General features: G+C 31.6%; 1 protein-coding gene across 4 annotated transcripts; it reads right to left on the bottom strand.

Moving 5' to 3' along the window:
* Positions 1-372: 372 nt before the first annotated feature.
* Positions 373-9,082, bottom strand: LOC148878223 (polyadenylate-binding protein RBP45-like). 4 transcript variants are annotated; one of them, XR_016101056.1, is made up of 8 exons: positions 8,131-8,981; positions 6,510-6,984; positions 2,905-2,960; positions 2,697-2,827; positions 2,366-2,432; positions 2,150-2,246; positions 1,899-2,066; positions 373-667 (listed from the first exon to the last, which is right to left on the bottom strand). XR_016101056.1 is itself a non-coding variant. In XM_088951281.1 (7 exons), the coding sequence occupies exons 1-7, from the start codon at positions 8,488-8,490 to the stop codon at positions 665-667; spliced, it is 1,266 nt and encodes a 421-aa protein (XP_088807407.1). In that variant the 5' UTR covers positions 8,491-9,082; the 3' UTR covers positions 373-664. The 4 variants fall into 4 exon arrangements, 2 of the variants coding, with proteins under 2 accessions (XP_088807407.1, XP_088807406.1); XR_016101057.1 differs by having other exon boundaries at positions 1,899-2,042; XM_088951281.1 differs by lacking the exon at positions 2,366-2,432 and having other exon boundaries at positions 1,899-2,042; positions 8,131-9,082.
* Between the last annotated feature and the right edge of the window lie 13,435 nt (positions 9,083-22,517).

Below are 22,517 nucleotides of genomic sequence, written 5' to 3'. Positions count from 1 at the left end.
GTGCTGAGAATCAATATTTGATCAATTTTTTAGGAAAAAGAGTGGCTGGAAATCGAACATGGTTATGGTCTGTTGCCAATGAAAAGTGAAAGTAAGGAAAAGTGAAAGGTGGGGCAAGGGTTACAAACTCATCACTGTGCTATCATGGTTTTCGGGGCTGAGAGCTTTCATAATTTTAACAAGCATTTTTCCAATATCGCTGTCGGAACAAGAATCACTAAATCAGAAAAGAATCCAGTAAGAACTTCATTTCCAAAAACTTGACCCCCAAAACAGAAGCTACCAAGAAAATCCAATTTCTGACGTTCTAACCTAGTCTTTGTGGCTGCAAACACTCAATCATGTCTATTGTAGAGGCACACAGGAACCTCATTGACCTGACGGAAACGCTTTAAAATAAATTTTGAGACACCCAAATAGTGTTCCAATATAAAGTGTCTGGCAAAACTCCAACAGAAGGACAAATTAATTTCAAGTCTAGATGGCAGAAGTCGGAGATAATATATATATTATCTTTCATACTCGATCTCGGCCAGAGTATACTTAATATTAAAACTCACAAAGTTGCATAAGAAAGAAGAAAAAACTAGAGTACAGAAATAGGACTTCATTTCCCTCTGATTTGCCTCCGCATTCAGAATACTACCGGATGATCAACACCAAATCACTGCACAAAGAGAAGCATGCGTACATGACGTTAAACAGACGATTCAAATTAAAGAATAAAAAAAAAACATGATAAATGCCAATAGACGCAGAACTAGAATAACGTGAAGAAAGATGCATCACGAATTCAATGTTAGCTGGCAAAAACGTCTGTGTTTGGTTGCAATGCAAATAAATTTGTACTGATGCAAAACTATGGCAGTGCAAATGATTTAATGTAAATTCTGACCTATTTTTGTTTCGAATTTTAGTTTATTTAGTTTGATTGCAGTACAAATAAAGTAAATGACGACATGAAGCAGAATAAAGTAAATTTCAAAACAAAAATAAACAAGAATTTACAATTTTTTACGTTTGCACTCCTATGCATTTGTACTAGTGCAAACTTATTTGCACTGCAACCAAACATCCTTCTGAACTTTCTTGCACTATCAAAATAACCGAAGAAAATTTTGTTTTCACCCTGAAGCATGGAAGTTGATGGAAGCAAAGGTTGGCTCCAAATTCAAAATGTGTCAAAACTTGTCAGTCGATAAGGTATGCTTGTTTTAACATGAATACGCACTATAACATGCCCAGAAAATTTAAAAATCCAATTTTACCCTTATCAACAGATAACAGGTTTCTGAACTATACAACCATTATCCTATTTACCTTCATTTACCTACCTCATATTTTATTTAGTCTAAAGAAATTTGCACTCAAAAGTTTTCTGAACTATACGACCAATATACTCAGTTTGGCAAGAGTAGAAATACAAATATGTAGAGTGCAATTACAAAATTAAGAAATACTGTATAAATACCATATACAAGATTTTGCACTGAACATATTTGTATTTGCACTCTTCCCTAAGGCTCAGTTTGGAAGGAATACAAATACAAATATGTAGAGTGCAAAACTATGTATTATTACATTTTCCTTTTTGAAATATCAAAAGGTCTAGGCTAATTTGGGATCTGTTTGTCAAAATAGAACTATACCCGCACTGCTAACAATTAAAATATCAAACCAACTATTATTACAAATGAAAAAACTGTTCTACTAACAATTAAAAAAGTAGCCTTTGACACAAACCAAGTACATATTCTTTTTAAAATATCAAGGTCTAGGCTAATTTGGGAACTGCTTGTCAAATTAGAACCATCATTGTGCTGGTACTTATTATTCATCTGGCAGTTGCTCTAAATGAAAAATATCTACAAAAGGTGATAAGAGAATTGAGATTTAACCTGTTGTTGGTAATTTCCATATCCAGGATAGGCCCCATAGGCATACATGTTTGGATCTTGAGGAGGCGGAGCATATCCATAGGCTTCATACCCTTGACCATAGCCATAATATCCACCATTCCATTGGTTTGGATCTGGTTGTAGCTGTACCCATCCAACAGATGGGTCCTGTAAAATTGTCAGTTCCATGGTAAAATAAACATTTATATTTCGTAAAGCACAAGCGACTTGTATAATGGAGATATTGGAACCTGTTTATTGGATGGACTACGTCCCCATGAAAGCCGAATATTTTGCCCCCCCAACTGAGTTCCATTCAACATCAGTAAAGCCTCCTCAGCACAAGCTCTGAAGCACCATGAATGAAAAAAAAAAACACAAAACAAAACAAAACAGATTAGGCATTCTGATATTTCTACACTGATTATTACTTGTGATACCCGGAAAACTGTGTAGGCCTAGCATACCAGTGTAGAATGCAAATTACATGGCAGATATGATACCAGATAATGCATTGCTACTTCTGGATGTGCTCTGCAGCATCAAGACTACTAAAAATATGTAAAATGGTATAAGCAATAAGCCTTGAGAAATTAAGTGAATTTGACAACCATAAGCCTTGAGAAATGACATTTAGCTTCAAAAACTATATATAAATGCAAAATACAAGAAAATAACATAGAATAAACAACTGTATGAGTATCCACATGCTGGATTTTAGGAAATGGTGTCCATATCAGTAGCTAGCCATCATAGCTTTTATTACTATAAATTGCATATGTTGGACAAATTGCAAACCTGTTAGCAAATTGAACAAATCCACAGCGTTTGCCTACTGGTATCTTCACATGAACCAACTCTCCAAATTGGCTGAAAACTTGTCTCAGATGTTCATCCGTAACATTAGAGTCCAAACCACCAACAAATATCTGCAATTTTAGTTGATGAGACCAATGCATGCAATACATAAATCATTTCTACATCTAAAACAGAACAAAGTACCCACAGTTGTATTATTTGGATCATTCTCGTTCTGTGTTCCTTGAGTGTTCTGGTAAGAAGCTGCAAATAATGAATACAGGTGAAAGCTGTTCACTATTTTCTGCTCCAATTTGGAAAAAAAAAAAAAACTTAATGCTAATACTATAAACATGCAGGTGCCTAACTATTTACATAATTGACCATTGGTATAGCTCAACTATTCTTCCAGGAACCCTGTTCACTCACTCTCTTCAATGAATCCCTTCAAACAAAAATTTCCTACACAAAGCCATGAAAGAGCACGTGCACAACTAATAATATAACACGTCAGATACAATCTCCTAGAGTCCCCAATAAGAAGGGAAAATACAGAGAAATGGTCTAAAACTAATAGCATTATTCTAACACTGTAAAGTTCTATATGATCAATTGATACCTACAAAGCAGAATACACTAATAGCATTATTCCACTTGGTCCAATGGTAAAAAACCAGACCAACAAGGAGGAAAGCCAGTCTCCAAAATGAGAACAGCCACTTCAAGCTAAAAAGAGCTGGAGGTTGTGTGCCTCCAGTCTACATCTCCGTCAAGGCATTGCCTAGGTGAGATGACACCCTTGGTTGGGTGCCTTGACCCTTGAATTAAATGCCATGTTTAATACAACAAAAGTGCATGTTTAAATGACTAAGACGCTCTTAAGTGATAGAGCATCTGCATAGGCGATACAAACCAAAGGTTAGGCATATCATTGTAGTATCATTACTACAGCTACATACCGTTGCTATTTGTGTTAATACGCCCTTCAATTTTGTATATTATTTATGCTTTTAAAGAGGAAAGATACTAGATCCAAGAGAAAAAAAGAAAGAAGAAAGGTAAAGAATTCTCCCAGCCTAGGCATCAAAAATAAAAGTGCCTGTCTAAACAAAAAATTAAGCATTCTCTTAAGCTATAAGGCATATGCCTAGACTCATTAGTACCCGAATATATCATACTACCATTTCCAAACTGAGGATAACAACAAACGATTAAGTGAATGGAAAACAAAAAACATACCACACATCTATACTATATATGAAAGTGCAAATGCAAAAAAGAAGTATTTTTGGCCTAAAATTACCCTCTATTTTTTATTTGAGAAAGGGTATAAAAGTCTTTTTATTACAACTTCAATGACTACTAAGATACCCATATTTTTGTATTTAGTACATCTCTAATTGTAAGGGTTAAAAATGTAATTTTAATTATTTTTCAACTCATTTAATCCACTCATTATGTTTTATACTTAAGGTATTAACTCCCATTTTCTCTTATTAAATCTTACATTGAAGTTATTTTTCACTACTAAATGCTACTTATTAGATATATGCCAATATTTTTAACAATATATAAACCCATATGTTTTAAAACCGACTCAAAAAAACAAAACTATTCTTTATCCAATTAGTGGCTAAGCAATTCAACCATCTTAATCAAATTGATCAACCTATGAAGTCATAGTTAAGCAATAAAATTTTTAAAATACAAATAAATATAGACAATTAAAAACGTAAAAAAAAATTAGACACATTTACAATACTTTTATTAATCAAATTAATAAAATAAGTGTAATAAACAATAATTATTTTTATTGATAATGAAAATGAAATACATAATTTAGAACTGACCAAAAATGATTTTTTTTTGATAAATCTGACAAAAAATGAAATTATTTTACTGTTTGGAAAAGATCAATAGTTCAATTTTTGAATCAAATGTGTTAACATTTAATGTCATAAATAAATAATAAAAATTAATAAAATATAAAATTACAAAAATAAAAAATACAAATTTGGCAAAAAAAAAACATTCAGGCATACATTTAATATTATATAATTATCATAGTACACAAAAAGTAAGTGTGACATATCAGAATTATTTTCACACACAAAAATACAAAAAAAAGGAAATTTGAACGCATATATAATTCTATATTTACACTATTATTAAGAATATGAACAAGATTGTGGACCTTTCTTTTGACTAGAATACTCAAATTTTAATTTTGGCCCTATTTAATTGTGAAGTTCAAATTGTAAATTGAATTACTACTTTTCACCTCATTTAATTCCCTTCATTTAAATCTTAAATTTTTGATAAATGAACAAAAAAAGATACACCAAAAAGATAAAACATTACTAAAAAGAACCTAGCCATGCAAGTAGGCCTGTCAATGATACTTAAAACTTTACAAACCGATCCAATTATTACATATTTAGGTGAGGTGTTTATGTTATCAGATTTGGATTTAGCAATCTGCATTCAATTAATAATAATAAAAACAAAAATAAATAAATAAAAAATACATATTTATAGAATTTTTTGGATACATTATTAATATCATTATCTTTATCATCGTCTAGAATTGACACATGCAAAGCACATGCACACTTAGAAAACTGTAAATGAGTAGGAAGCAGAAAACCTACATGCAAATGTGCACCATTCTTCATGCTGGGAATTTAAGCTGAAATATGACTTCCAACAAACACACAAATGCTGTTAAAGCTTTTGTAATATGCCTCAATGAACAGGAAAAGTTAAAAAGGATATAATTATAAAATAAATCATGTGGCAAACCCTTCTAACTCAAACCATCCTTGTAAGGCCAAAAATGAGAAAACAAGCGAGGAGACAAAGTTGGGGTAAAAGGATCAAGTTTATAGATGCCACAAGAAGACCTAGTCTAGGAAGGGGCAAAAGGTAACCACATGGCCACATTAAAATCACTAAAAGTGTGCCACCTAATTGCAGATTTAGGCATCTGGATTTACAAGCACCAAACAAATGGTATCTAAACTCATAGGAAAACCTTATTCTGTCCTCAATGGAGTAAAAAAACTGGAAACATGAATGAGAAATGAACAAAGGACAACAAACAAAATAGTAACATTCAACAGCTATAATAAAAATGGCGTAAAGGAATTGATTCACAAAAATCTAACCAATTCTTACTGATGTAAAAAACCAAAAGAACAGACAAAAAAAATTAAAATTTTGGAACACTGAATGAAATGTAAAGTGACTGACAACTTTTCAAATATAAGGAACTGGAAAAGTAAATCGAAAATGTAGCAAAATGCCACGGAAATGTGAAATTAAGGACAATGTATGACATAAACAGAAAAACTGACCTAGACGAGGCCACGCTCTAAAGGGGAATCATTTCAGCTGAAATCAGTTCCAGGCCCCTATATGAGAGAGCCTCGCATCCTGCTTTGAGACAACATGAGTTCTATAAGTTTTTGCAAGTTTCAACTACATTAAACGTGCCCAATTTTACAAAGGAAAGAACTAGAAGGAAATGACTTGAAAACTTCCGCTTATCTTCAAGTTCATAACTGAAGGAAAAGCAAACTTAACAGCAGCATATCGAGATTCTGCCTCGAGAAATGTCAAAGCAAACATTCAATGCTCCAAAAAATGCTGATGTAAAAATTAAAAAACAAACAAAACAAACAGCAACTTTTGTTTTAGAATATTTGAATTCAAAGAAAATAACAGTCCCCCTAGAATGTTCATGTATCTTAAAACTAAAATCACAGTTTTGTGAAGAAACTATAAAGTAACCCATCATGATAACAAACATACCTTTTGGATATTGCTGACCGCTCACATTCTTCTTGGTAGTAGCAGGACCAATACGCATTGGCCTTGTGGAACAGAACATTCCATTCATTTCAGTCATGGCACGTATTTGTTCACTTTCATCCCCAAACCTAACAAATCCATAACCCTTTGAACGCCCAGTTGTTCTATCAGTGACAATCTTTGCACCCTTGACAGAGGGATAATGACTCCTGAATGTCTCTTGTAACATGTAGTCTGTGACATCAATGGCCAAATCCCCGACAAATATTGGGAAGTCAGGACTATCATCTGGGCGCCTGTCACCGGAACTAAAAGTAGCCCAGTTCAGTCTAAAGTTCTGTTCAACATTAGGCATCAATGTGCCATTGTATGTCTGCAAGATTCTTTCTGCTATAGCACGAGTCAAAAACTCAATAAAACCATAGCCCTCTGACTGACCAGTTTGTTTATTGTGGATCACTTTTATAGAAGCAACCTGTAGAGTAAAAGAAATGTCCTCAATACCAGAAAACGAGATTAAGAAAATAATCATAAAACAAATGGAAGACATGTAAAATCAAATTAACACTATCGACCAGCATGACTGCTGCATCCCTACCTTGGTTTTGAGTATGGTTTCACAAACTACTTGAATACAAAGGACTACACTAAGAAAATACAAATGTGTGCAAATATTTTGTAGAAACTCATGCAATTTCAAGAACTATCACCAAACCTTAATGAAGTGAATCCATCAATAAAGTATTCAGCAGGAAAAAAAATTGATCATTGTACTTCTTATGTTCTGCCAATGAAATTAATAGATAGAAAAAAGATACCAACTTGGCCAATACACATTGGCCTTGCTTCAAAAAGGGGCACAGCTCACCTTGTGCCTTGCACCTAGGGCGCAAATTGGCCCCTGCGCCTTTTTTGTGCCTTGTGCTTTTAAAACACTGAACAATAATAAACATTGATAGTAAAATTATATTGCAATATACGTTGAAAGAAAGAGGTCATCAATGACACCCAGAAAATAATAAAAGGTTCCAAAACATCAGCCAGATTCCTAACGCAATGTAGTTGACTTGTTCAGAGAAAAAGAGTTCTCCCCTTCTTGTTGAATCTATAACCTCTATGTTCAAATTTAATAATCCTCAAGGGATAGAAGTAAACAGTGTGAATCACAGTCTTTGAAGAATAAAAGCATTTTTTGGTGGTGTGGGAGTGGAGATACGGGCTAAAGTACACAATAGATGGCATGGTTTTGTTGGTTACTGTTGTTTATACTGATGAAATAAATGGTGTAAAGTAAACCATATTATAGAGATTAATAAGCACAATAAATTTGTTAGGAGCCTATAAACTTAACAACAATAAATTGCTTAAAACTTTTTACCTCCTTATTTTTTTCTTTCTCCATAGATTCCACGTATTATGTAAAAGAAAAAATATTATTTGAGAACCATATAAGAGATCGTGACACATGATACATCTGAATAATCGAAAACAAAATTCTGCTTTTAAGTTGTTAAAGTTTGAAGAGACACTTTTGGAATTATAGCGTACTAAAATATAAAAAACAAAATCCAAGAAAGCACACGATGGATTAGAGATGGATGTATAGTGGAAACAGCCTTACCTCGCCCGTGTGAGCGAAACAGCTGTGGAGATAGTTCTCCTCCATCCAGTACTGCAAGTCCCCGATCCAAAGTGTGCGGATCTCATCCGCACTCGCCGGCTGTGCAGACGGATACTGAGGCTGCGGCTGCGGTTGTTGTGGTTGGGGTTGGGGTTGTTGGGGTGACACTTGCGGCTGTGGGACTTGAGGTGCCTGCTGGTTCCACATGGGAGGAGGCTGAGGCTGAAGAGGCTGCTGTGGAGGCATCATCATCCACTGCTGTTGTGGCAGTGGTTGTTGCTGTGGATGCTGCTGGTGTTGTTGATCTATCGGTGGAGGAGCCATCGGTGGCGGAACAACTCCGGTGGCAAGTTGCATCATCTTCGAAAATCCTAATCTAGAGACGATTCCAGAAGAACTCGAACCCTAACCTACTGACTGCTAATAGAAATCCAAACTTGCGAAAAAACCAACGCAAACAAACTTTGGACGACAAGCAAAATCTCAACTGAGTATATAGAGTGATAACCGGATGGAAAGATGTAATCTTGGGCAAAACAGGGAGGAGATAGAGGCAGAGTATAAGAATGGACGCTGAAACAAACAACCCGAAGATAAAAGAGTAGGATAAGCTGTATCTAAAACTACAGATCGTAAGATGTAATATCAGACGATCAGACGAGAGAGAAGGGATTGAGAGTTGAGACCACAGAAACCCTAACCTAAACCTAGAGAGAGCTTTCTGATAGGGATGCTTTGGCCTTTGAAACAATAGACTCACGCTCTCAAAGGGATAAGTAGTCGTGCTTGCTCGTGACCCGTGAGAACTATTTCCGCTCGAAAGACAAGTGTCCTCTAAACTCCAAGCAATACTAGTTCTATTTCTGTTGTAAAATATCTCTCTCTGTTATGTAAATGTACGGGGGAGGGGGGAAATTGATTGTGATATTACTACGCTACAGTTTGCGGTTTTAGAGATAAAACCCATACCCTTCTACTTATCCAAAAACGAAGAAGAGATAAACCTAAGGATGTCAACGGGTCGGATTTGCCTCAACCCGAATCCGACTCGTCTTAAAAATACATAATTTTTTAAACCAACTCGACCTGACCATATAGGGCCTAACCCGATAGTGAATTGACCTACTATAATATTTCAATTATATTTTTTTAACACATTTTGAAAACCTAAAATTCAGTAATTTAAGTTAGAAAATTGTTTTATAAAATCTAAAATTTTACTTTTCTCATTTAAAAAAAAAATAAAAATCAACATATAAATAAATCTTAAACTTTAAAGCTATAGAGTTAGAAGTAAAAAAAAAAAAATATTTACAAGAATACTTTGTATACAAAGTATCATGACCCGGTAAGAGTGGGTCAATCAAAACCCAAACTCAACTTGGGTCGAATAATAAAAACCCTAACCCAATCCTAAAGCCAAATATATTGACCCTAACCAGACCCTATCAGGTCAATTCGCGTTTACCATTTAACCCAACCCATTAACATCCCTGGATAAACCCATTATAGATGTAGACCCCACATTGGTGTGGGCTCTAGCTCTATTTGATTAATAATTATTAAAAAAAAAAATCATAAGGGAGCCAAATGAAAGACCAAGCAAGGGATTTTATCTGGGCCCATTCAATCAATGGTGTGAATTGAACTCACTTACCTGACCCAGATTGCAAGGACCAGCCCATCCAGCAGTCAATCCAGCATGGAGCCCAACCCAATAGAGTAAAATTTGCAAGTCCATCAAAGGTAAGGTTTTCAAAGGTTAAAGTAGTAGTTGAGGCATAAGCCTGAAAAATTAACAAAAAAATTAATTAATTTTTTTTTTAAACCTTAAAAGTTACTCCCATCGGAAGGGCGACCCTTCTTTTTGATAGAAGGTACAAATATTTATGAAACAAAAGTTTTATAAGTAATTAATTATGGCATAATCAAGTGACAACTATAAAGTATTTACATTTCAAGTTTCAAAATCAAAAGTTCTCAAATTATTAAAATAACTAGTCCTAATGATTAAAATTATTAAAAAAATAAGATTCACCATCATATAATTGTTTTCACAAATGGGATTATATGGTGAATCGTCTATATAATTGATATTAGCAATAAACTCGTGCAATGCATAGAAAATGACTCAAAAGAGCGACATAAGAGATAGAACATTGATGTTACGCTTGCTATCTATGTAAGAGAGATGGAAGACATTGTTGGTAAAATTCTAAGACAATGAAAATGCATGGCATTGAGTTGTCCAATATTGTGTGTATCCATATTCCATAGTAAGCATAAAGCATGTTGGTCGCAACAAAAGCAAGCCCAAATTTCTTGCAAGTAAAAACTTGGCACACATAGCAACCGGCCGCACATTGAGAATATCTCTTTTGCATATATGTTAAATTTATGGGGAGATGCTCCCAATATACAGTTGGATTCTCATACTTGCAAAATGTTTGCAGAATTTTTACTTGTAGAGAATCCAATCACAAAAACCCTTATTACAACTTCTTTGAGGTAAGATAGAAAATGGAGATCAATTGGAGTTATAATAAAAGAATGTGCCAAACTTTAACAAAATTTTATATTTAAACATTGTTTATGATTTATAAATCAATGATCTTTTCTGTTAGTAACATTAGAATGCTTAAAAGTCAAAAAATCAAGGGAACAAAGAATATGTACTTGACCTTAGGCTTACAAATAAAAAGTCTAAACTTTATTAATACTTTTATAATAATCATAATTTAATAATCGTAAACTTACCAGGGTCAGGAAAATGGCAACAAAATATAAAGGGGCATTGGTTGTCACAAAAAAAAAGATGGTTGTACTTTTAATTTGTTCCATGCTAGAACCCATGGCTTTATGAAGCAAATTTAGTTCTAACAAATTTTTTGTCTATAATTCCATATTTTAGAAGCAACATGAGTATCCATTGTCCTTTAGTGCTTGACCAAAAATAAAATAAAGTAAAAAAGAATACACATAGATTTGGCCCTTTTTTGTTGTACTTTTATTTTTGAAGTATTTTTTATACTTTTGAAAGTGTGGAAGTATGAGAAGTATATGAATGTGTTTGTTTGACATGTTTTTTATTTTTTTAAAGAACACACGAAGTAAAAGTATAAAAAAAACATGAAAAGCACGAAAGCTAATTTTTAATAATCCATGATTTTTTGGCTCTTTAACATACTTTATACTTTACAAAATGTGTACACTAACCACACATGTGATATTTATACACCCTAACATGTACTAACATATATAAATGTCACATGTAAGCATAAACACATTAATGTATTCAGTGACATGTGTGTTCCATGTGACATCATGACATCCATATATGATGTTGTGACATTCATGATTTGTTGATTTACATTTGGATGTCATGTGACATCCATATGCCATTGACCCAACACTCAAATGCCACATGATATTCATATATACTATCACATGACATATAAAAATGTCACATGGCATTTTAACATAATTAATGACAAGTATATGACACATATCATTCGTTTATGTTGTCATATGGCATGTACTATCATTAACTTACCTTTAAGGCCCTGTTCGTTTACAAATTTTCAATTTACCTAGGTACGTGCACTTATCCAATTAAATACTTATTGGATAACACTTACCTGGGTAAGGTAAGTTCACTAACCCATGTTATTTTGATTCCTAAGTAAATAATATAATGATTTTTTTACCTATAAAAAGATAATGTTAAAAATGGCAAACTTGTCTCATCATGTTTTATAAACTTTCCTCTTAGGTGAAAAAATTACCTACCCACCTAGGAAATGGGTAAGTTTTATTTAGATAAATGAAGCTCTCTTTACGGTGAGGTCTAGTACTTAATACAAAAAGAATACTATAAAGTTGGTCAATGGAAAATCTCTTTCCTATTGACCAATTTTCCCTCTCTTATTTATTGATAAACAAATGGGACCTAAATGCCAAATGGCATCCATATATGCTGCCATGTGGCATCCACATATCATTGACCCCATATTTAGATGCCATGTGACATCTATATACGTTGTCACGTAACATCTACATGTTATTGATATGCATTCAAATGTCATATAGCATGCACATGTATAAAACATTTTGTTGAAAAATGTCATTATTTACTTTTATTTTGAAAAAATTTCTAAAAAGTTTTCAAAGTAAAAGTACAAAAGAAGTATTTTATGTACTTTGTACTTGGGTACTCTTAAAAGTAAAAAGTACAAAGAACCACCAAACAATGCATACTTTGATAGTATTAAAAGTATAATGTGCAAAATACCACCATAGAAGGCTTAAATTTGTTGTTATAAAAAGAAGATAAAACAATTATTATTCTTTAGGAGTTGTGTATGTGTGTGTGTGTGTGTGTGTGAGTGAGTGAGAGAGAGAGAGAGATTAGATTAGAAAATATTGGGAATTGAACAAATCTATTTAAGGCCAAGTATGACCATATGCCTTGCTTCCTAGATATACATATCTTTCTTTTACTTATAGCAATGGGGGATAACAAATTCTTAAGATGCTTTTAGTTTTTCCTCATGGACCAGCCCAAGCCATAGCTAGAAAAAATGAGATTAGTAATAACATATACTGAGAAGGATTGGCAATTAAGTCAGTAAATTAAAAGAATAGTAGGAGTTGAATAATAAATTGTCCAATTAACAAAACACAAAAAAATTACAAAATAAAATAGAACAGATCAAGGAAATTGAACCGAACACTTAATTGGTTGGTCTAGTATCTTGGCCAATAGACCACATAAAAGATAAGCTAGGGGAGATGTTCCCACCCCAATTTGTTGCCTTCATATTAATGATTCGGTGTTGCAATGGTGAGTCAAAATCTATAGCTGCAATTCTAGTCCCGTGGTGAATGAGCATTTGATGGCAAGAATAGGTTGAGAGTTAGGTATAGTGATGGTGATGTTGGATATACTTTTGCAGATGGGTCAAACTAATTTGAATTTGTCGAGAAAGGATAGGACAACAGTGTGGGATTGAGTGATAAGTTGGTTTAGTTCCATTTGATTGAATATGAAAGTGAAATGTAATCAGAGGACATCAACATACATATTGTTAAATGTTGGTCTTCAAGGGTGGTCAACCACATTCTTGATCCAAATTGTGTTGTAAAAAGAAAGCTAGACAATGGGGGAGAACAAAGAGTGATGCTTTGATCTTTGGTCTTGTATTAAAACAACTTATATTTGAGACAATGTTAGTTAAAGAGAGAATATGGGGAATTAAAGAGTAGGTTATTGAAGGTAACATATATACAAAAAAAATTAGGTGATTATGTAGGATGGAAATGTAATTAAAGTGAAAGTAACATGGTGGTGGGAATTAAATCTATATCTATATATATATATATATATATTAAAAAAGAATGGGCCAAGTTGGCTACTTTTGGGTTGTTTTTGAAAGACACTTATCTTTTTTTTTCTTAATTTTCTATTTTTAAAATTGAACAAAATAACTCATGTGGCCAATCGCCTTTAAGACTTTTATATTTCCTCATTAACTCATCATTAATTCTCTCTCATCTTCTCATTAAGTCCTTTAATTATCTTTTATCACTGATTATGCCATTGACTATCTTCTTCAATAACTAATGCCATTAATTCTCTCATCTCCATTACTCCATTAAATTCATTAACTTTATCTATATCTACATGCATTTCAAATTAACTATAATTTTAGATACATTAGATAACACTAAATATTATTAATAAAAATTAACTATATCAAAATAGAGATATTTAATGATTAATTATATTATTTGATTAAATAATTTAATTCTCTTTAAAAGATAGTTAATTTTTAAGTTTCTTTTTAGAATAAATACTATTTCTTTCATTCAAGACATAAAACCTATGTTTTTAAAATTTGGCTTAAAGGCTAAGTAGTTTTTGCTTTTTACCTCTAGGTGATGGGTCAACAATTCAATTGTGTGAGTTAGACAAGTCAAACCATGACACATTATTTGTCACTCTCTCTTTGGTGTGTGTATATAGTATAATGACATATAACTGCATTTTACATGAGTGTATATAATGTTTCTAATTTGTACTTTTTATTCTAGTTTTATTTTTACAAATAAAAGATTGAAAACTGAAAAATTAGGTAAAAATTGAGTTTTTCTTGTATAGTAGAGTTTCAAAGATAGCGAAAAAATTACCCAAAAAAAAGACCACTCTATTTGGACAACCAAGCATGAAGTTAAGTCCTCTATAAGTCTTCAATACATTGTTTATTGTAACTCGTGACTAGACTTGTCATGGACACTTTTGTCAAAATTCTAATGGGCCTAGTTCGAAGCCTGACCCATTAACAAGTCTACTAGTGACCCAATGATTGAGTCAAAGGGGTCAATGGTTCGATCATCTAGATAGAAAAAATTTTGACCAAATCAATGATTTTTAACAAAATATAAAGTTTTAGGCAAACTAGAATTATAAATAGGGCCAAGTCATGATTTGAATGGTTCAATCGTTCGAATCATAATGGGTTGAAAAGATTGAATAAAACATTATAAAAATGATAACCCATTTATATTCCATTTAAAAATAATAAAAATTAATAAACCATAATAAAACAATTTAGTAAATTACTTAAATAAAATAAAAAAATATTAATTATTAAAAAAATATTTTTATCATATAAGAAGAATTAATTAATTAAAACTAATAAGATAAATTAAAAACTAATATACATTTAAAATCAATATAAAACTAATAGAAAATTATCTAACAATTATTAGTTTAAAGCTGATTTATACTAATTTAAAACTAGCTTAAATTACACTGAAAAATAAATGCTTAACATAATTAGTTAAAGTTAGTAAGGATTAATACAAACAAAAATTGATACAATTATACTAATTTTAAATATAGTTTAACTAATTTATAATCAATTTAAATTCTATTTAAAATAGAAAAAATTATAAGCATTTAAATTTTTTATATATCAAATTTACCTTTGACCAATGTCATTACATTACTAAAATACCTGGAAAAAAGTTTGCTTCCATTTATTTCACTTGAGCCCTTTAACCTTATTTCGTCCAAAAAGAGTAGATAGAATTACTCTTTGAAAGTCGTTAAGCAAAATAAATTAGTGGAGAACTAAGTTGAAATTTTAAGGCGGTGTTTGGAACCAATGTTGTTTCCTAAGAGGCGTTTTCTGAGAAAACGGTGTTGCATAAGCATGATGTTTTCTAAAAAAATGTTTTTCTCATGTTTTCTATGTGGTACCCTTGTTGTTGTTGCCACATAGGCATTTTTTAGTGCCATTTCAACATATTATTGCTAGCAATAGTAGAAAAAATGAGAAAACACCAAAAAGGGCGTTTTCATAGACCACACCTTTCTTCATTTCCAAGGCGTGGTTTGGTAAAATATTTTCGGAAAACGACTAACAAATAGCAGACATTTTTCAAAAAAAAAAAAAGGATTTCTGATGCGGTGCTACTTTTTGAGGAAACAACATTGATGCCAAATACTTACTAAATTGTGTACAATAACACTTTAACAATGATAAGGGTATTTTTATAATTTTAGCATCTTTCATATTGAAAAGCTAATGAAAAGGAGGTATTTGCACTTTTTTCAAAACTATAGGGGTTTTGATAGGATCAAAACACAAGGGTAGTTTATAGAATTGTTATAAGATGAGTATTTTTTTTTTATAATTTTACCTAAAAATAATAACAAACCAATAAAATTTAAAAATTAATAAAAATAACATTACAATATAAAAATAATATAAATTTATCTAGAGCATAGGAAATTGACCACTTTCTTTAAAGCACAACTTGAACTGTGATTGAATAAATTAGACATAACCCAAAAAAAAATTCTTGAATTGGACTTAGATAGCCACCACTTAATTAATGAAAATGTCATGGAACTCCTCCCTTCTTAATAAAGCTTGTACGCCGCACAAGCCCAGACTAGTAAGTTATTAAAGCCTATGGGATTAGGCATGAGTTATAATAAAAAAAGAGGTGTCAATACCTTTGTTCCATTGGCAATGCAAATGGAAAATGTTGATGTAAAGCATTTTTTTTAAATATCAAATTTACCCTTAAGCAACTTCATAGATGTAAATTCACTAAAATACCTTGAAAAATAATTTGCTCCCTTTTACTTTACTTCAACCCTTTAACCTTATTTCATCCAAAAAGAGTGGAACTCCTTGAAATTCAATATTTTTATTTTTGAGGTCACACATGCATTGTATGAGAATAGAGAGGAGTCTATGTGAGGCATATGATGAAAGGACCCTTGGCCTCCACATATTCCTATTTCTATTATAGATATAAATTAGAGTTATGATCACCCAAAATTTAGAAGAAAGGAAACAATTTAATTGATTTGATCTAAGCAAAAAATAAATCAATAAAAATAAAGCAAATCCATTAAGAAGAGAAATGAGAAAAAAATAGCAAACTTATAATGCTAGATTTAGTGCAATAAGAAAAATCCCACTTAATTTAACCAATAGAAACTAAGAACTTGGTTAGCTATATTGGCTTTTCATTTTTACTCACTTTGTTTTATTGATAATAGCTAAGGTGCCCCTATGTATATTTTGAATTATATGTATTAAATCTCTAAAATAACCATTGATTCTTGAGGCTCACTCCTTGAGACATGAGGTGCACAACTATTTTTGAAAAGAGCTGCTTAAGCATTGAGGCAAAACCTATATGCCTCGCCTCAAGGCTTAAGTCTTTTAAAAAACTAGTAAGCATGCATGTGACAATTCTAGATGATGATAATTATAGTAATAATATATCAATTTTTTTTACAAACTTTATGAATTTTTTATTTTTTGTTTTTTTTTATTAATTAGATACAAATTACAAAATCCAAATCTGATTACATAAACACCTCATCCAAATATGTGATAATCATATCAAATTGTGAAGTTTCAAGTATCCTACTTGCTTGGCTAGACTCTTCTTTTTGTGGTGTTTTATTTATTTATTTTTTTGTGTATCTTTTTTTTCTTTTGTTCATTTATAAAAAAATGTAATATTTAAATAGAGGGAATTGAATGAGGTGAAAAGTAGTAATTCAAGTTACAATTTAAACCTTATAAATAAATAGGAAATAAATTAAAAAATGAGTATGTTAGCCATTGTTTTAAAAACTGAACCAAACTAGACAATTAAACCATTTAGTTCAGGAACTAGTCAGGTTAGTGATTCCGTTTTGGCCCTGAACCACTATTTTACAAAAAAAAAATGTTGAAATGGTTAGAGAACCATTGGCCAAGATGGTTTAACCATTAAAATATTTGACCTAATTCTAATTCTAATTTTTTTATTTAATTAAAAATAGAAAATAAAAATAAAAATATTGAAAACAAAATTAGTTAGGATTTTTAGTTTTCCATTTTGATTTTGAGTTTTCTCATTTTTGTGATTTTTTTAGGTTGTAACAACATAAAAACTTCAAGTCCAATGGAGAGATCAAAAGATCGATGCAAGAGATGAGAGATTAAACACCAATCTTATATTAAAAATTTAAAATACACTAATGAAGCAAGTGATCTGGGACCTGAGAGAGATTTAGAGAGATGAGTGAGATGTAAAAAGAAGGTAAACAGTGTTGTAGCACCGTGATGGACTGATGATGAAGATGGAGATAGATGCTAGTGGTGGTTTCTTTTCTCTTTCTTTTTTGTCACTTCTCAACTTTAACCAATTGCCTCATTCTCAAAGTCTCACATCCCCCTCTCATATAATTTATATATATGGTGGAATTTAATATAATCCTAATTTAATATTTAAAAATAAAAAGTTACATTATATTTTACACCATACCAGTTTGACCCGCCCAAACTAGACCGTTGAACCACTAACCCAGAAATCGAAAGCCAAAGAAATTCTATTTCTGATCGATTTTTAAAACTTTGATTTTAGTGAGAAGAAAGTTCCACAATCTTATTCATATTTTTAATAGTAATGTAAATATAGAATTATAGATGTGTTTAATTTTTTATATAATTTTTTTGTGTGTAAAAATAATTATGATATGTCACACTTACTTTTTCTTTAATATGATAAATATATGATATTATACATGTGCCAGAATACTTTTTTTTTACAAAATTTATGTATTTTTCATTTTTATATTTTATTAATTTTTATTATTTATTTTTGACATTAAAAGTTAACACATTTAACCCAAATTATGTATTTTTACACATTTAACACATTTTATTAGTTTTTATATTTCATTTTTGGTCAGTTCTACATTATGTATTTCATTTTCATTATCAATAAAAATAAATCTTGTTTATTACACTTGTTTTTTTAACTTGATTAATAAAAATATCATAAATTTATATTTTTTCTATATTTTTTGTAATTTTTTTATATTTATTTTATTTTAAAATTTTTATTACATAACTATGAATTGCTTAGCCACCACTTGGATAAAAAATGGTTTTGTTTTTGAGTCAATTCTAAAATATATGATTTATATTGTTATTAAAAATATTGACATAGATTTAATTAGTAGCATTTATTAGTGAAAAATAACTTAAAAATATAGGATTTAATAAGAGAAAATGGGATTTGACACCTTAAGTATAAGACTTAATGAGAGGGGATTAAATGAGGTGGAAAGTAATAATTGAAGTTACATTTTCAACCCTTACAATTAGAGATTATTAAATACACAAATATGATCATTTTAGTAGCCATTAAAGCTATAATAAAATGACTTTTATACCTTTTCTTAAACAAAGAAACATAGGGTAATTTTAGTCCAAAAAAAGTTTCACAATGCATTAATACTTTTATATATAGTATAGATTATCAAAAGAATGGAGGTGGGCTAGGTCTTTCATACATAGACTCACCATACCCAACCCGCGAACCCGACCCAACCTAACCCGAAAAAATAGGGTTAGGCTCTCATATTGAACTACCTAAATTTGAAAATGACCCGACTTGACCCAACTTGGAAAAAAATGGGTTGGGTCATGGGTCAACTCGTTGACCCGATTGTTAGGTCTAATTGAGACTATTTATGCATTGTTAGAAGCTTTCACTCTTTAATCTTTACTAGTTAGTCTTTACTCTTTATTGTTTACTCTTTGAATCGTTAAATGTTCAGTTTTTTTTTTTATTTGGAATTTTAAGATTAATTCCTTTAATTTTGGAATTTTTCATGTATTTATTCTTTATTTTTTAGGATGACCCGAATTGACCCATGGATTAACCCTAACCCAAACATTTAGGGTTAGGGTCTAGCATTTGGCAACCCAACCCGAAATTCAACCTGACCCAAAATCAACCCAAGTGTCTTGACCCAACCCGAACCCCACCCACCCAACCTAATTGCTAGGTCTAGAATAGACCCATGCCCAACCCATCAAAGAGTGGGCACTAACCCAATTGGTTAGTTACTTATATATACCTTGTGTATTTAGGAAACTACTTAAATATACCTTGTACTTTCAAAAGCGTATCTTAGCAGTTGGGACCCGTGTATGCACAAAATTTATTATGTGAAATTGAAGATGAAGGAGCCTGTGGCATATTCTCAATTGAACTAAGTCAGTCCAAGCCCAACTCAATGCATGTTGAGTTGTATGTCATTTCCTCGCTTCTCTCCATCTATTTCAGCTCATATGCTTTTGGTCCTAAAATAATAAATTATTAGTAACTAATATTTTTTTTAATTTTAAATAAAATTTAAAAGATTTTTAAAAATTAAATTTTGATGGCTTGTATATGAAATGGTTTATGCTCGCCCATTTAATGAAATCCATGGTACCATGCATCACAAGCACATAGGAGTCGTGTCCCTTGTACCGTGCAAGTGGGTGGGATGATTGGGTTTAAGGTCAACCTAGACCCAAACCCTAAATATTGGACCTAAGGCCTTGGTACAAATTGGACTGAGGTCAAGCCCAATGTTTCCAACCCAAGCCTAGCAAATCAAAAATTAACATACTTGGGTTGCATCCTAGCCCGAATCAAGCTTGGGATGGTTAATTGGACCCAAGTGAGCTTATTAGGTTCAATGCACTAGAAAGTTGCATGGACCTATTTATTATCACTAGTTTAAAGCATGGTGTGTTGGTGGGTTTAAATTTTCTATTCCATTAATTCCTCTAATTCCATCATTAATAAAAGTATTTCTCAGTTACCATACTTATTTTTGTATATTATGATGAATATATAATATCAAATATTTATGCTTCTTTATAAATTATTTTGTATTTTTTATAATTTTGGTTTGTATTTGTTTTTGAGTTTTTATTATTTAAATATGACACAATGAGTTGACCTACACATGACTCAAAAGAAAAATCATTCATGTCTATACGATGTTATAAATATATATTATTAGAAAAGTGTCAATGTTTTTCTTATAATTTTTGTATTCTTATTATTTAATTGTGACATCATTGGTTAGTCCATCTTACCCAAACACTTGACCATTGACCCAATACCTATATGAAAACATAATTTTGTTTTCAAGTTGGTTTTAATTTTGTATTCCATTTCAGTCATTAATAATAAACCAAGGTTTTAAGAACCAACTCGGAAACAGAGCTGTTCTAGCTACCGGTTTTTGGGTCATCGATTTGACAGTGGTCGAACAGTTAGGACGGTTTGCATATTAAAGCAAATATTTTATATGGGATTTGAGAAAGGAGAACTAGAGAAGAGTTGTTGTCGGCTGAGAAAGAAAAAAAGAAAGAAGAAAAGAAAGAAAGAAAGGAAGGAGAAAGGAAAAAAAGAAAAGAGAAAGGAAAGGGAGGAGGAAAGAAGAAGGAGGGGGAAGGAGGGGGGAAGGAGGAGGGAAGGAGGGAAGAAGAAGGAATAGGAGGAGGATGGTTCGATGCTCACCAGCAACGACGACGACAACAGACACAGATATGAGTTCTCGGATTTGAGATATGAGATTCTTTGCAACATCTGTGATCTTCTTCTTCCTCAGATCTGAGACATGAACTCAGATATGAGTTTGTGTGTTTCTCTCTTGCAAGTTTATACTACGAACCACTGTCTGGGTCAAACAAGTCAATGGTTTGACCATTTGGGTCAGTGGTTTTCTAACAAAGTCAAGGGTTTTTGACCCAGGAACGGGTTAGGGGTGAAATGGAACCAGTTACTTGGATGATTTCCGGGTATAATGGTCCAACCGTTCGGGTCAATGACGATTCAAAAACATTGTAAAAAACAACTCTTATTTATCACCTTATTTTTGTTTATATTATCAATATATAAAATTAGTGATGTGCCCAAATGTTTTCTACACAAATTTTGATTTTTAATTATTTTGTTTCTATCATTTTTAAATTTTTATAACTATTATTTAATTATAAAATGTCATAGGCTGACCCATTTGACCTAAGAGGTTGAACCATTATCCAAACAAAAAAAATGTTTGTTCCTAAATTGGTTTTAAATTTTGAATTCCATTTTCATCATTGATAAAAATAGTTCTTATTTATCATACTTATTTTTGTTTGACATGGCAAATATATAATATTAACAATGTGTTCATTTTTCTATAAAATTTCTATAATTTATAGTTTTATTTATTTCTAAATTTTCATTATTTAATTATGACATCATTGATTGACCCATTTAACCTGGATGATTAAACTAACATGCTTGACAAATGGAAGAACAATGCCAATTTTAGATTAATTTGATAATATCGGTTTTTATATTGTTAAAATGATTGGATTAGATTTAATTATTAAACTTTATTAGCATGGAAAAATACTTTAATATAGAACTTAATAAGAGGAGATGGAAGTTAATAAAAGTGACAAAATTAAAGGTAGATCAAATTCAAAAGTGTCTCCAAATCTAGGGGAGCCATGGTCCCCCCCTATGGTTCAGAAAATCCCTATTGTAATAGAGTTTTCTATGTAAATTCCCCCTCCTCCCACTTTCCATCTCAATGGTTGGCCCTCCTATGGGTCCATCCATGCTTCATTTATGTTTTTGGACCCCTTATAACAATTTTCTAGCTCCACCCCTGTCCAGATCTACTGTGGGCACAAATGTGTGAACTTGGTTGAGCAACCAACCACGAGTGAACATGCTAGTGTTTCCTATACATGGGACATGACACTTGTGTGTTCACTTGTGATTGGTTACTCAATTAGGTTTGCACATTATATACTTATGGAACCCCATTACTTCAAAAGTAGGGGTGTTTTAATTAAGACAAAAGTATACAAAACTTGCTTAATATAGTTTAAATATAGGATTTAATGATAGATAATGGAAGTTAATACCATAATTATGAGGAAAATTTATGCTGCTAGAAAGACATGATACCTGAAGGGCTTTGTCCAATGAAACCCCCTTGTGAATTTGGATAAATCCAT

This window comes from Nelumbo lutea, chromosome 1 (genome assembly GCF_056320005.1).
Source record: "Nelumbo lutea isolate HS-2025 chromosome 1, American lotus-T2T, whole genome shotgun sequence".
In the NCBI taxonomy this organism is placed as follows: Eukaryota; Viridiplantae; Streptophyta; class Magnoliopsida; order Proteales; family Nelumbonaceae; genus Nelumbo; species Nelumbo lutea.
This window is presented reverse-complemented; position numbering and strand designations above follow the sequence as displayed.

Coding starts and splice junctions, on each gene's coding strand:
- LOC148878223 (XM_088951280.1), bottom strand. CDS start 8,490: ATGATGCAACTTGCCACCGGAGTTGTTCCGCCACCGATGGCTCCTCCA. Junction 2,828..2,904: donor ATGATCCAAATAATACAACT/GTGGGTACTTTG, acceptor CTAAAATTGCAG/ATATTTGTTGGTGGTTTGGA. Junction 2,247..2,696: donor TTTGTTCAATTTGCTAACAG/GTTTGCAATTTG, acceptor ATGGTGCTTCAG/AGCTTGTGCTGAGGAGGCTT.